Here is a 12509-nt window from a genome sequence, read left to right on the forward strand (position 1 = left end):
GATGGACAAACAGGTAAAATTATCTCTTTCTACAATAATTTTCTTCTTCATAAACAACTCCATAAGTCAGTCACTTTCCAGACAAGACTTGGAAATGATCCTTTAGTCTTCTTCTCTCATACTCCATTTCCAATCCATCAGAAAATCATGCATTATTTTCCAATTATATCCCAAACCTGACCACTTCTCATTACCTTCACTGCTATCGCCCTGGTCTACTCCTCCAACATGTCCCACCTGGTTAACCCGACTTTCCTGCTTCCAATCCAGACTCTCACCACAGTCTCGTCTTTGTAAAGAAATCATAGGGCTGTTACAAATATTTCCTTACCACAGTCACAAAGAGTAAGTGAATTAAGGCACGTAAAACCCTTAGAATAGTGACACCTAAGACATGAACCTGTTTGAGACTCTGTTGCTTCTCCCTGGAAGCTTCTTCCTTGAGATCATCATGGGCTGCCTCACTGCTCTTTAGTCTGCTCTCTGCTCACCTGTATCACCTTCTCTAAGAAGCCTTCCCTGACCATCTCCAGCCTTTCACTCTGCCTGCTTTTTTGGTGTTTTTTTTTACCTTAAACAAATAACCAACTGACAGATGATATCCTTATTTATTTATTTACTAGAGGCCCAGTGCACAAAATTCATGCACGGTGCGGGGGGGAGGGGTCCCTCAGCCCAGCCTGTGCCCTCTCGCAATCCAGGAGTCCCTGGGGGATGTCCGACTGCCACTGAGGCGGGAGAGGCTCCCACCGCTGCTGCGCTTGCCAGCCATGAGCCCGGCTTCTGGCTGAAAGGCGCTCCCCCTATGGGAGCACACTGACCACCGAGGAAAGCTCCTGCATTGAGCGTCTGCCCCCTGGTGGTCATTGCACATCATAGAGACCAGTTATTCTGCCATTTGATTGATTTGCATATTAGTCTTTTATTATATAGTATTAGAGAGGCCTGGTGCACAATTTCGTGCATGGGGGGGGTGTCCCTCAGCCCAGCCTGCACCCTCACCAATCTGGGACCCCTCAGATTGCAGGGTGTCCTGGGCGAGGGGCTGGGGAAGTTTGCAGGCCAGCCACACCACTATGGGGTGAGGGTCCCCGCTGGGGGGGCGTGGCCAGCCTGGGTGAGGGGCTGAGGGCCATTTGCAGGCCCCTCCTTCAGCAGCCAGCCAGGGTGGGCAGGAAGTTTGGGTCGCCCCTGGCCACCCAAGGCTCCCACACACTCGGGCCAGCTCCGTGGCTGCCGCCCACAGATCCCTCCTTTAGAGGCCGGCAGGGCGGGCAGGAAGCTTGGCTTCCTCCGTCGCTGGGGGTGGCCCAAGCCTCTCGCCTGCTCCGGCTGGCTCCGTGGCCACTGCCATCTTTGTCCCACTTATTTGCATACTCACTCCTGACTGGCTGGTGGACATTCTGAAGTGATGGTTAATTTACATATTTCTCTTTAATTGGTGTAGATTGCTGCTCTCTTCCTATTAGAATATGACCTCCTTGACTTTGTCTGTGTGTTCACTACTGTATTTATGTAGCAAAAACAATATCTGATACATAACAGATGCTAGAATTTTGAGGGAATAAATCTTAGCCTTTGCTCGTGTATATTAGAGTCTCTCCCTCCTTCCATGGCTTCCTGGCTCTCTCAGAGTAAACTTCATAGCTCCTTTCCTGGCCCACTCACACTTGCCTCCTTTGCGTTTTCCTGAAACGTACTCAGTGCTTCCTGGCCAGCAGGGCCTTGGCTGTTGCTACCCGTTCAGCCTGAAATATTCTTCCTCACACTTTAAGTCCTCAGAGAGCCTTTTCTGACTGCCCTGTACTATTAATGCCTTTTGCTACTTTATTTTACTTCACAGCACTCATCTCTATATAAAATCAAATAATTTTGGTTAAACTTGTTTAAAAGCCATCTTTTCCATTAGGATGTAAATTCCACAGGGCTAGGAATTTATCAAGTCCTCTGCTCTAACCCCAGTACTTAGAACAGTATTAGGCCTGGAATAGGTGTCAAACAAATAGTGAGGGAAAATATTACTATAATGCTGCAGTGGCTCTTCATTTCCTAGAGCTAATCTATGCACAGTCAACCATCCTATATAGTAAAAGGGTAATAAGCAAATCGACTGAATGGTGGAACAACTGGTCACTATGACACGCACTGACCACTAGGGGGCAGACACTCAACACAGGAGCTGCCCCCTGGTGGTCAGTGTGCTCCCACAGGGGGAGTGCCGCTCAGCCACAGCTGGGCTGACAGCTGGTGAGCGTAGCATAGGTGGGGGGAAGCCTCTCCTGCCTCCGCAGCAGCACTAGGGACGTCAGTCGGACATCCCCCGAGGGCTCCTGGACTGCTAAAGGGTGTATTTCGGGCTGAGGGACCCCCCTCCCACCACCACCAGTGCAGGAATGTCGTGCACTGGGCCTCTAGTTAGATAATATGTGTGATTAGGGTATTGAGATTGGGAAAATGAGCCAAAAGTCTATGATAATGGAAGTGGCATAAATTATTAAATAGCATTATGTCTTACATATGGGGGAAATAGTGTAACGTTGGAGATATTCCATTTTGAGATTTTTGTTTTCTATTCAAGGAAATAGTGTATTCATTAAGTCTTTCCAAAGCCACTCTGAGCCAAATGGTAGTTTTATAAGGGGGATAGGAGAGCAGGGAGGGCATAAGAGATTAAAAAGTCCTTTCCATGAAAAAGAAGGTAAAAGATATTGAGGGTGGTAATCTATTTCAGGCACATCAAAAGAAGCAAGGTTCTTTGGAAAAGACAATAATGCTAGGAAAACAGAGGCAGCAGGAAGAGAGGAAGAACAAATCGGAGATGGACTAACTCCGTAAAAGAAGCCATGGCTTGAGTCTACAGGAGCTGAGCAGGGCTGTTGAGGATAGGACATTGTGGACGTCACTCATTACATTGGGGACTGCTCAAATGTAAGGGCAGATGAAAGAAAGGGACCCAGTAAAGATGACCCACAATTGGTTGAGGAAAGCCAAGGTATCATTTAAAACAAAATAACTAGTGTTCTGACATTCAAATATATGAGCATATATAATAAACAAAGGTGATGTTATAACAAGCATTGGATCAGAATGAGCCTAGAGATGGTCTCCTTAGAGGACATCTGGGGGCTAATCCCTTCGGGATAAGTAATTAGTCATGGAAATACCTTTAAGAGCTGAGAAGCCACCGTCCCATCTGTCAGTTCCCCTCAGGGACTATCATCTCAACTATCAGGATATCTCTTTATAACAAACAAAGCTCCTTCTTTAACACCAGTCCATACTGTCCCTTTTCAGTTATCTGGAGCCATGTAGAACGACTGACCTCATTAACCACAAAAACTCTAGTTATTCATGAAAATTATGATCAAGATATTTTTATCTTCAGCTACTAGTAAAAATGCCTGATAGTTGCTTGGAAGATGGAAAGCAATCATTTGCCTAAGGTAAACCAACCCAAATATTATTTTCTACTTACATATTAGAGTAAGGAATCTACATGCAGTTCTATAAAGAATGTAGAAATCTGATAAATAGAATGGCCTGAATGCCAAATAGTACTGTATTTTTATAAATATATTTTTATTGGTTTAAGAGAGGGAGAAAGAGGGAGAGATAGAAACACCAATCATGAGAGGGAATCATTGATCGGCTGTGTCCTTCACGCCCCACACTAAGGATAGAGCCCACAATCCAGGCATGTGCCCTGACTGGGAATTGAACTATGACCTCCTAGTTCAAAGGTCAATGCTCAACCACTGAGCCATGCTGGCCCCAGGCCAAGTAGTACTATATTTTCAAAACTAAGTTTAAGTCTACTAGTTAAGGTAAATACATTTTAGGAGGAATTTTAATGAACTATTTACTTCTGGCCTCTATCCCCCCTGCCCAAAAAAACACACAAAACAAAGAAACTACCAATTTGGTTCAAAACAGCTTTAAAGAAACTTAATAAGCTTAAAACAAAAATCTCAAAAACTGAATATTTCCAGCATTATATATTTTTTCCTTACAAATTGTAGGACATAATTCTGTTTAACAACGTATACAGCTTACTTCTATTACTGTAGAATTGGAAACAATTCTTGCAATCGGAATGCTAACAGAAAGCTTTGGTGTCATAATTACATATCCCATCTTAGCAATTTATCATTTCAATGTGCAGAGATTATCTCTAGATAATGAAGAGACATGGTTTCATTATAACAATTGTTTGGAGGAGAGTTGTAATAATTTTGAAACTAAGCCAGCTTGAAAATACTGACTTCAAGAACACTCCAGCCCTAGCCCGTTTTGCTCAGTGGGTAGAGCATCAGCCTGCAGACCGAAGGGTCCGGGTTCAAATCTGGTCAAGGACAAGTACCTGACCAGATCCTGGTGGGGGCTCATACAGGAGGCAACCAATCCATGTATTTCTCTCACATTGATATTTCTCTCCGCCTTTCCCTCTTTCTAAAAATCAATGGAAAAAAATCCTCAGATGAGGATTTTTTTTTTTTAAAGAACACTTTCAATGATACCTACCAAATAAGAGATTTAGGATCTTGAGAAAGTACTATTTATAGCAACAAATTGATTACAAATGCAGAATAGGAATGTGACTCATCTGGATGAAAAACAAGCTTACTTTTTTGGCAGTTAATCCGAGTCACAATAAGATCATTGTCATGCATGACATAAAGGCCTTACTTATTTTTTAAGTGAACTTTCAGGTCTTGGTTGCTACATATACTTTGCAAAGTGAATATTCTCATTAAGTATTAAGGGCCTCTGAAACTATAAACTCTGAGGACTTAATGACTACTTACTACCAGCATCGTGGTTAATAATTTTAAACCTTTGAGGCTCTCATACAAGCCCTAGTTTGATTCTTTTAATTAAGTCTTTCAAGTTTCTGTCTCTGTATTACTGACCAAAAACTCTTCTCAATTTATAGTTTTGTAAAAGTTTGTTGGCAATGTTTTAAAAACATTTTAAAAATTATTTTATACATGCCATTTATACATTACAGAAATGTTCACCCTTCTCCATCTGAATGTCAGTCTCTATTACGTACATTGCTAACTGTTTTTTCAGTCTGTTCTTTCTCCCAAGTAAAGAATGCACATGCACCCCTGACAGGGGAAAATCAAGCCAATTCCATTAAAGTATCTATCATTAAAAAAAAAAAAAAAAGCCATGCTTGATTTACCTGGTTCACTGCGAAGATGATCTGACTGTATACATCACTCTGTGTGTAAACTGCATAGGTGTCATCTGCTTGGTCCACATATCCTTTTAGGAAGAGATGTTTGAATGCTATAGTGTTATCTTCCTTGAAAGCTACCACCATCTGGTTACTTAGCCCAAAAAAGACCAGCTTAAGGGGAAAAAAAGGAAAAGGTTAGAGGGTGAAAAAGCATCAAAATAAAGGTCTCCATATAATAATCAATTTATCTATTCAAGATTCAGTGTCTAATTAATCCTGAATATGTCCCATAGAAATTAATCTTTGGTAGCTATGAATTAATTTGTCCTTAAAGATAAGGTAGGTTTCTAGTTCTAAGGTTAAAGGAAATGGTTTTGCATCTTTTCAACATTTTTTTTTAACGTCTGATCTCATTTATGGCATTGCTCCCATCAAAAGCTTCAGGAGTTCTTCAGGTGTTCAGAGGAGCAAGATCACTTTTTGGCTACAACGCAGGTAAGTTCACTTAAAGAAAGCATGATAGAAACCCTGACGTATGTGCAGAACTTGGGCAAAGGACATTTGAGGAGCTAAGAAGGTAGCCCAGAATTTAGCGCTTTGAAAGGACATAATTTAAGTAGAGGAACATTGAGAAGAAACATTAGCAGAAGAAATGGTGCAGGGGCCTGAACAGCAAGTAGAAGAGTGTAATACTGAATTCTGTAGGACATCAAGAAGGTCTTGAAGAAGGTATATAATGTAATGTAAGAAATATCTTAAATAAGTCTAAGTCCTACAATCAAACTATATTCCTAGGTCTAATTACCAAAACGGTGACAATAAGACCCAATATAAAAGTACTCTTTCAACTTATCTCTAAATTAAAGTATATTAATATAACATATCCTTAATGTTCATGCAGGATTGACCCACATGAAACCAGTTGTTCACACGCAAAAAAAGGCTGTTTACCTGAACTGCTGTCATGGTAACATAAGGTCTGTCAATCATATCCCAAACCTTACTTTACTCCAAGTCTCTTTCACCTTCTCTTCCCTCCCAAACCACCTTAATCTATCTCTATTTCATACACCACACACACACACACACACACACACACACACACACACACGTGCCTGCACTCGCGCCCACGCATGACATAAAGGCCTTACTTATTTTTAAGTGAATTTTCTAAAGTATGTGTACATAGTTTAGAACATACATTCTGACTTCGATCCCAGAATGAGGCAGGGTGTATTGTATATGGAAAAGGGAAGAACACTGAGCACCCATGGGCCATTACTCTATTCCAGCAACTTTCCTCACTCTAATCCCATAGTATAGTTCCTAATGTACCTATTTTACAAGATGAGTACATACAGGCTCAGAGAAGCTAAATAACTTTTCCAAGTTGAATTACCCAAAAGTGTATAGTTAAAATTGGAGCCATCTAACAGACTAAATCCAAGCTGCACAACCCAGGTTCTGATTGGGAAAAATAGAGTAGACAAGTCTTTTCCCCTCCCTCCTCCCTTTGTAAATGTATGCTTGTACCCTACACATGTCATCTCTCTCCACCTAACTCAACCCCATCACTGAAGAGCCTCTTTCAGCTCAAAGTCCTACTTAAATCCCAATAAGACGACAGTTTGATATTCCAGGGATTTCGCATCTATTGAAGCTGATGACCAAAGAGCCTCCAGAGAATTTGCAAACACATTCTTACCAATCCATTCAAATACATGAGGACCTCCCACGTGCCAGTACTGAGCTAGATACTGAGGATACAATGGGAGGCAACAGTCCTTGTCCTTACGGGCCTAGGAGACAGGAGGCTGGGACAGAACTGCTGTAATTCAGAGACTGAGCCAGGAAGTGGGGAACAGAAAACCTTTAGTAAGGTACCTATCATTGTGCACATCTTTCTTTTGTTACCGAGACACAACGTCTCCAACTTAACAGGAATACCACCTTCTGTTCCCTAAAGAAGAAATCTGTTACCAAGTCACCCTTATTCATCAATTACAAAGTTGTCTTTATGTAATACAGTGATGGCGAACCTTTTGAGCTCGGCGTGTCAGCATTTTGAAAAACCCTAACTTAACTCTGGTGCCGTGTCACATATAGAAATTTTTTGATATTTGCAACCATAGTAAAACAAAGACTTATATTTTTGATATTTATTTTATATATTTAAATGCCATTTAACAAAGAAAAATCAACCAAAAAAAATGAGTTCGCGTGTCACCTCTGACACGCATGTCATAGGTTTGCCATCACTGATGTAATATTTGCTTGATTGCTCAGATATAAATTATGGAAACATATCAATTGAGAAACCTCAGTTCCTTTCAAAAACTTAACTAAACACCTTTCACATGTTTATTATTAACAAGCTTAACATTTTAAACCATTGGTCAATTCTTCTCTTGACCACTCTAGGAAACACAGGAAGATACAAGATAAGCTTCCTAAAAGATTAAGGAATAATTAAGATAATAAATCTTAGAGGGAATAAATCTGAGTTTGAATTTCAGTTCTGCTCTTCATTTCCTGACTATGATAAGCTATTTTAACGCACTAAGCCTCAGTGTTCTAGTTTGTGAAATGGGAATACCACTCTAATTTGTTTTAAGAACTGAACATGATTATGCCTTACAATGTTTAGCCTAAAACACAGCACTCATTCTAAGTAGAAAGTATTTATGTTCAACCATTTACTTTTAAAGAGAAATCGTTACTCTCACCAACAGAAAAATATATGCAAAAATTCTACCAACTTCATATGATTATAAAATCCCCTTAGCTTCTAAGAATCTTAAGCATTTGTTCTCAATAACCAGTTAAGGTTAGTAACTTCAGGGTTTAAAATATTTTTCTCCTTGAATATGAGTTGTTGGGCTGTTTTTTGTTGTTGTTTTTTCACCAAAAAGAGAAAGTACTAATTAAACATCTCTCTCCCCTATTAAAATCTACTTTTATTTTTGCCCATTTGCTCTCAGCAGCAAGAAAACAACAACAACAAAAACACATTTCTACACAAGAGTAAATCACAAGTATAAATAATCACAAAATTTTGTTTCCCCCAAAAAAAGGGTAAGAAAGACCAAGGAAATGAGATTCTTAACATCTCCTAAAATGAAGTGTCATATTTCACTCACCACCTATGCTACTCCTTTTTAGTTAACGCTGATTCTTCCACTACAGGTCTCCCATGATCACAGAGAATCCAGGTACTTGCCTTACAGAAACCCTTGAAGTGTCTGAAGAGAAATTCCCAGGAAACTAATTAGGAAGGAAAAGGCTCTTCTGATTGGACAACAGCTAGTTTCCAAGGTGGATTCAGAAACCTCTCCACTGGAAGCCAAATATTAAAATTTTCTTTTCCTGAAAACTAATTGGATTATGTGGCTGAAATGATAACTTAAGGAAAGGTGAAAAAGGTAAGAAAAAACCCCAAAAGTCTTCTTTCACAAATATTTAAGAGAGAAGGGTTTAAGATTTCATGTTTCCTTACTTATTGTTTCCCATTATGTATGCAGTTCAAAGTTATAAAAACCACTGGCTGGTTTGGCTCAGTGGATAGAGCGCTGGCCTGCAGACTGAGGGGTCCCGGGTTCGATTCCAATCAAGAGTGCATGCCTGGGTTTCGGGCTTGATCCCCAGTGGGGGGCATGCATGAGGCAGCCAATCAATGATTCTCATCATTGATGTTTCTCTCTCTCTCTCTCTCTCTCTCTCTCTCCCTCTCTCTCTCTTCCTCTCTGAAATCAATAAAAAAATATTTTAAAATAACAAGAAAACCACTAGCCATGGGCCTCTTTGTTATTAAAAGAGGCTTTTAACAAACCTCTGACCTGAGGTGCTCACCTGGATGGTCACCATTGCAAGTTTTATAATTTGTATGACAAGTTTCCATGGTTTTCTACCTCGAGCCCAGAATTTCTCACAAGGATTCATGAAAAAAAATTTGAGTTTTCGTCTCATCTGGTCTTCTAATAGAAGCTCCTCGGAGGGAGATGTATTCTGGTTAAACGTGCAGCCATTTTCCTCCTGCTGAGAGCTACAGCTATTTGTAACGACCTCCGGATTTGCCATCTCTAGAGGGAAAAAACAAACAAACAAAACTGTTTCCATTCTGTAAGTAAAGACACAAGTTTATGTTCTTTGCTATTGCAGGATAGTTGAAGGAGTCACAACAGAAGATCTGGTTTCAAATAAGCACCATTGTTGTAAACTGCACTTTAGATGTTTACAGACTCAATTAGAATGTTAACATATCATTTTTCTTTTTGTTTCCGTTATTAAATGATTTTTTTACTCAGTTAAATTTACAAAATTCAGGGACTACATTTAGAAAAACGTTATATGTATTTACACATATATGGTACGTATAGGCTTTCTGTCTCATTCAGTGGCAGATATAGAGCATGCATTGTGAGCTGAAAGCCCAGGTCAGGGCTTCAGAGGGTAGATGGACCTTGAAATTATATGGGAACATTTTTGATATATGTGGATATGGCCACTTTTCTTCTGGAGAGACTTAAAGATTTATCAGATTATCAAAATAGATTCAAACCACTGAGTTTGTTTGTTTTTTAATCCTGGTTCTACAACTTGACACTTTTGTGACATGAGCCTCTCTGAGCCTCAGTTTTCCCTTCTGCAAAATGAGAACAGAAGGTGCTGTCATACACTTGTATTGTGCATTACAAGTGAAAATGCAACCAAAGCCCCTGCATAGGGCCTCACACTAAGCAAGCAGCCTCACTCTCCCCACAGCCCCATCAGTTTCCTAAAAGTGCCCACAAGGTTCTTAGTGGCCCTGTGAGCCTCAGGGGATCTGACTGTCCTACAACGGGGAGCACAGAAGCTCAATTTAAGTCCAAATCCCAGGCAGCCATGTCACTTGTATTTGCTTTTTATTGGAGACTTGATATTTCTGTAGCACATTTTACTTTTCAGGGTACTTCATAGCTATTATTTCGTTTGTCCCTTTGAAAAGGATAAGGCTGGTTTTTTTCCTGTCTTTGAAGTCAGCTTTTCCAAAGTGACCAAGAAGTCACTCCAGAAGCTGGGAGCTACGTTGGACTTTTTTCTCAGACTAATAGGATATTCTGGAAACCTGTCCAAAATAAAATACCCAAAGCACCAGGGAGAGCCCTGCCATATAAAAGGATGGCTCTGTTTGATATTTTTCCAATAACTTGTACTCAGAAATCAAAGGGGAATTCAAATTATACACATTAATACAATATGTGACAAGTCACTGTTTAGGCACCACACTGTTTTTCAAGCCTAGAATCCCTTTTTTGGTTCTGATTCAGACATAGTAAACACGGTATCTCCAAACAATAGATATTCGCTATATAAACTAGGCATGGGATACGTTTTTAAACTCTTAAAAATATATATAATAAGGATATTGCTGAATCAATAACATAAAATATATTTACAATAGCATACAAACCCCTTCAAAAAGAAATAATTATGATAGGACTCATTAAAGTGTGACTTATGTGTATGTTAAAATGCCTTTCAAAGTATGAGTACAATAGTTCTTAGGTAAAGACATAAAGGAGAGAAAAAGTTTACCAATACCTTCGGATTTTCACTCAAGAACACGTTTTTTTCTTCAAAAAAGGTAAGTGTTTTTAATCCGCATTTTAAAAGACTTTACTTATTATGGGACTTAAAATGAAGATGATTTTATGTTGCTCAAAACTCATATGCACACCAATGAAGCTCTTAATAATGAAACATGTTGGTGAATTACAGATTTAAGGTCACATTAAGCCCTTTCTATTTTGATACAGGGAAAATTAAACTTTAAACAAACCAGCCACAGGCCATGTAACAGTAACCCATAGGAACAAAAGAGAAAATGAGCCAACCCCAATTAATTTATTCAGCACATCGCACCTCGTTGTCCGGGGAGCCAGGTATTACATGTACCAGGACTGACCGCTAAACTTGCTGCAAACGTTAGCTTTGCCGCCTCACAGATGCCCTTCGGAGCAGGGTGCACTGTGAAAACTGCAACCAGTCCAGACCCCTAGCCGCAGAAGGCGGGCAGGGCACACCCCTACCCACCCCCGCCCCAGAGCGCCCAGCGGGAGGCGGGGTGGGCGGAGCTGCGGGTCCCGAGGATGGTTATCTCGAGGTATTATTGGAATCTACAAACTAACACACAGGGGTTGTTTATTGAGGGCGATGAAAGACTTAACTGGATTGAGCTGCGGAAAATTAGAGAGAACTAGGGACTATGTGTCAACAGCAAAAGCCTCACACGTGGTGACCAAGTAACGCAACCTCATTTCCCCAGAAGCGCGTTGTCACTTCATCAGACACAAAGCTTGGGTCTCTTTTCCGTTCTTTCTTCCTTCCTTCACCTTTTTATCGTTTCTCGACGAGCGCTCAGGCTAACTTTATTGGGCTGGTACTTGGTTCCCGGAAGGCGGTGAAGGCCACCGCGCTCATCCGAGAGCGGAGCCCGCAGACGCCGCGCCTTCCTGCCGGGCCGCTGCGCCCTCAGCCCCTTAGACCACCGAGCCCGGCTGGACGCTGCTTTCGCCCAGCGCCCGGACCCCGGCTTTGCGCCCCCCCCCCCCCATTTCCGTCCGCCCCCGCGCCTCTAATAAAGGGATATCCCAGCGAAAAGAGGCTGGCTGTGCACCGTCCAGACCATCTCTGAGCCGCCGCACGCAGACCGCCCCCCTCCCCACGCCCTCCCCAGGCCTTCGGGGAGACGTCCTCGGCGGCCCCGGCTCTCGGCGTCTCCGCCTCGGGCTTCTCGGTGGACGGGGGCCCGGCTGCGGGGCGCTGGGCAGAGCCTCCAGCCACTGCAGCCCGGTCCGAGTCCCCCGGCGCGGGGCGCGCCGACCCGACCCGCGGGACCCCCGCCCGACCCCGGCCCGCCCGCGCCCCCACTGACCTCGGCGGGGTGGCCGGGCGGGCGCTGCGCCCAACACCTGCAGCTGGTAGCCGCCTGCCACCTGTGTCTCCTCCATAGACCCGACGTCCGGGCGCCGACCCTCCCGCTTTAAGTCCCCGACGGCTCCGACATCGCAGTTCCTCCCTGCGTGGCGGGCGCCGTTCCCACGACACCTGATGCCTCTGGGCGGCGCGGGGCTGGACTCACCTGCGGCCGGCGGCGCACCTGGGGAGGGGGGGGAGGGCGGGAGCAGCGGGGCGACCCCGGGGTGCGCCGTTAGCGGGCCGGCGGGGACGCGTAGGGTCTTCTGAGCCGCCGGGGACGCGTTGTGCCCGTGCGTCACTCTGGAAACCTCTGAGGCTCGGCTCAGCGGGCAGAGCGGGCGTCCGGCCGCCAGGAGCCGCTGCCGGT

At 42.9% G+C, this 12509-nt stretch overlaps 1 protein-coding gene across 2 annotated transcripts in view; it reads right to left on the reverse strand.

The window, feature by feature from the left end:
• MCOLN3 (mucolipin TRP cation channel 3) overlaps positions 1-12509 on the reverse strand; it is a 33676-nt gene extending 21167 nt beyond the window's left edge. The window contains exons 1-3 of one of the 2 annotated variants that reach the window (XM_070405492.1): positions 12306-12509; positions 9035-9264; positions 5189-5356 (exon numbers count right to left, since the gene is read on the reverse strand). In XM_070405492.1, coding sequence (XP_070261593.1) covers positions 5189-5356; positions 9035-9262 — 396 coding nt within the window. In that variant the 5' untranslated portion in view covers positions 9263-9264; positions 12306-12509. Of the gene's footprint in view, positions 1-5188; positions 5357-9034; positions 9265-12098; positions 12261-12305 lie in introns of those variants that run through there. The other variant, XM_070405491.1, reaches the window with a different exon arrangement.

The sequence above is a fragment of the Myotis yumanensis genome, unplaced genomic scaffold (genome assembly GCF_028538775.1).
Source record: "Myotis yumanensis isolate MYYU_CA2020_CCGP unplaced genomic scaffold, mMyoYum1.0.hap1 SCAF_2, whole genome shotgun sequence".
Classification (NCBI taxonomy): Eukaryota; Metazoa; Chordata; class Mammalia; order Chiroptera; family Vespertilionidae; genus Myotis; species Myotis yumanensis.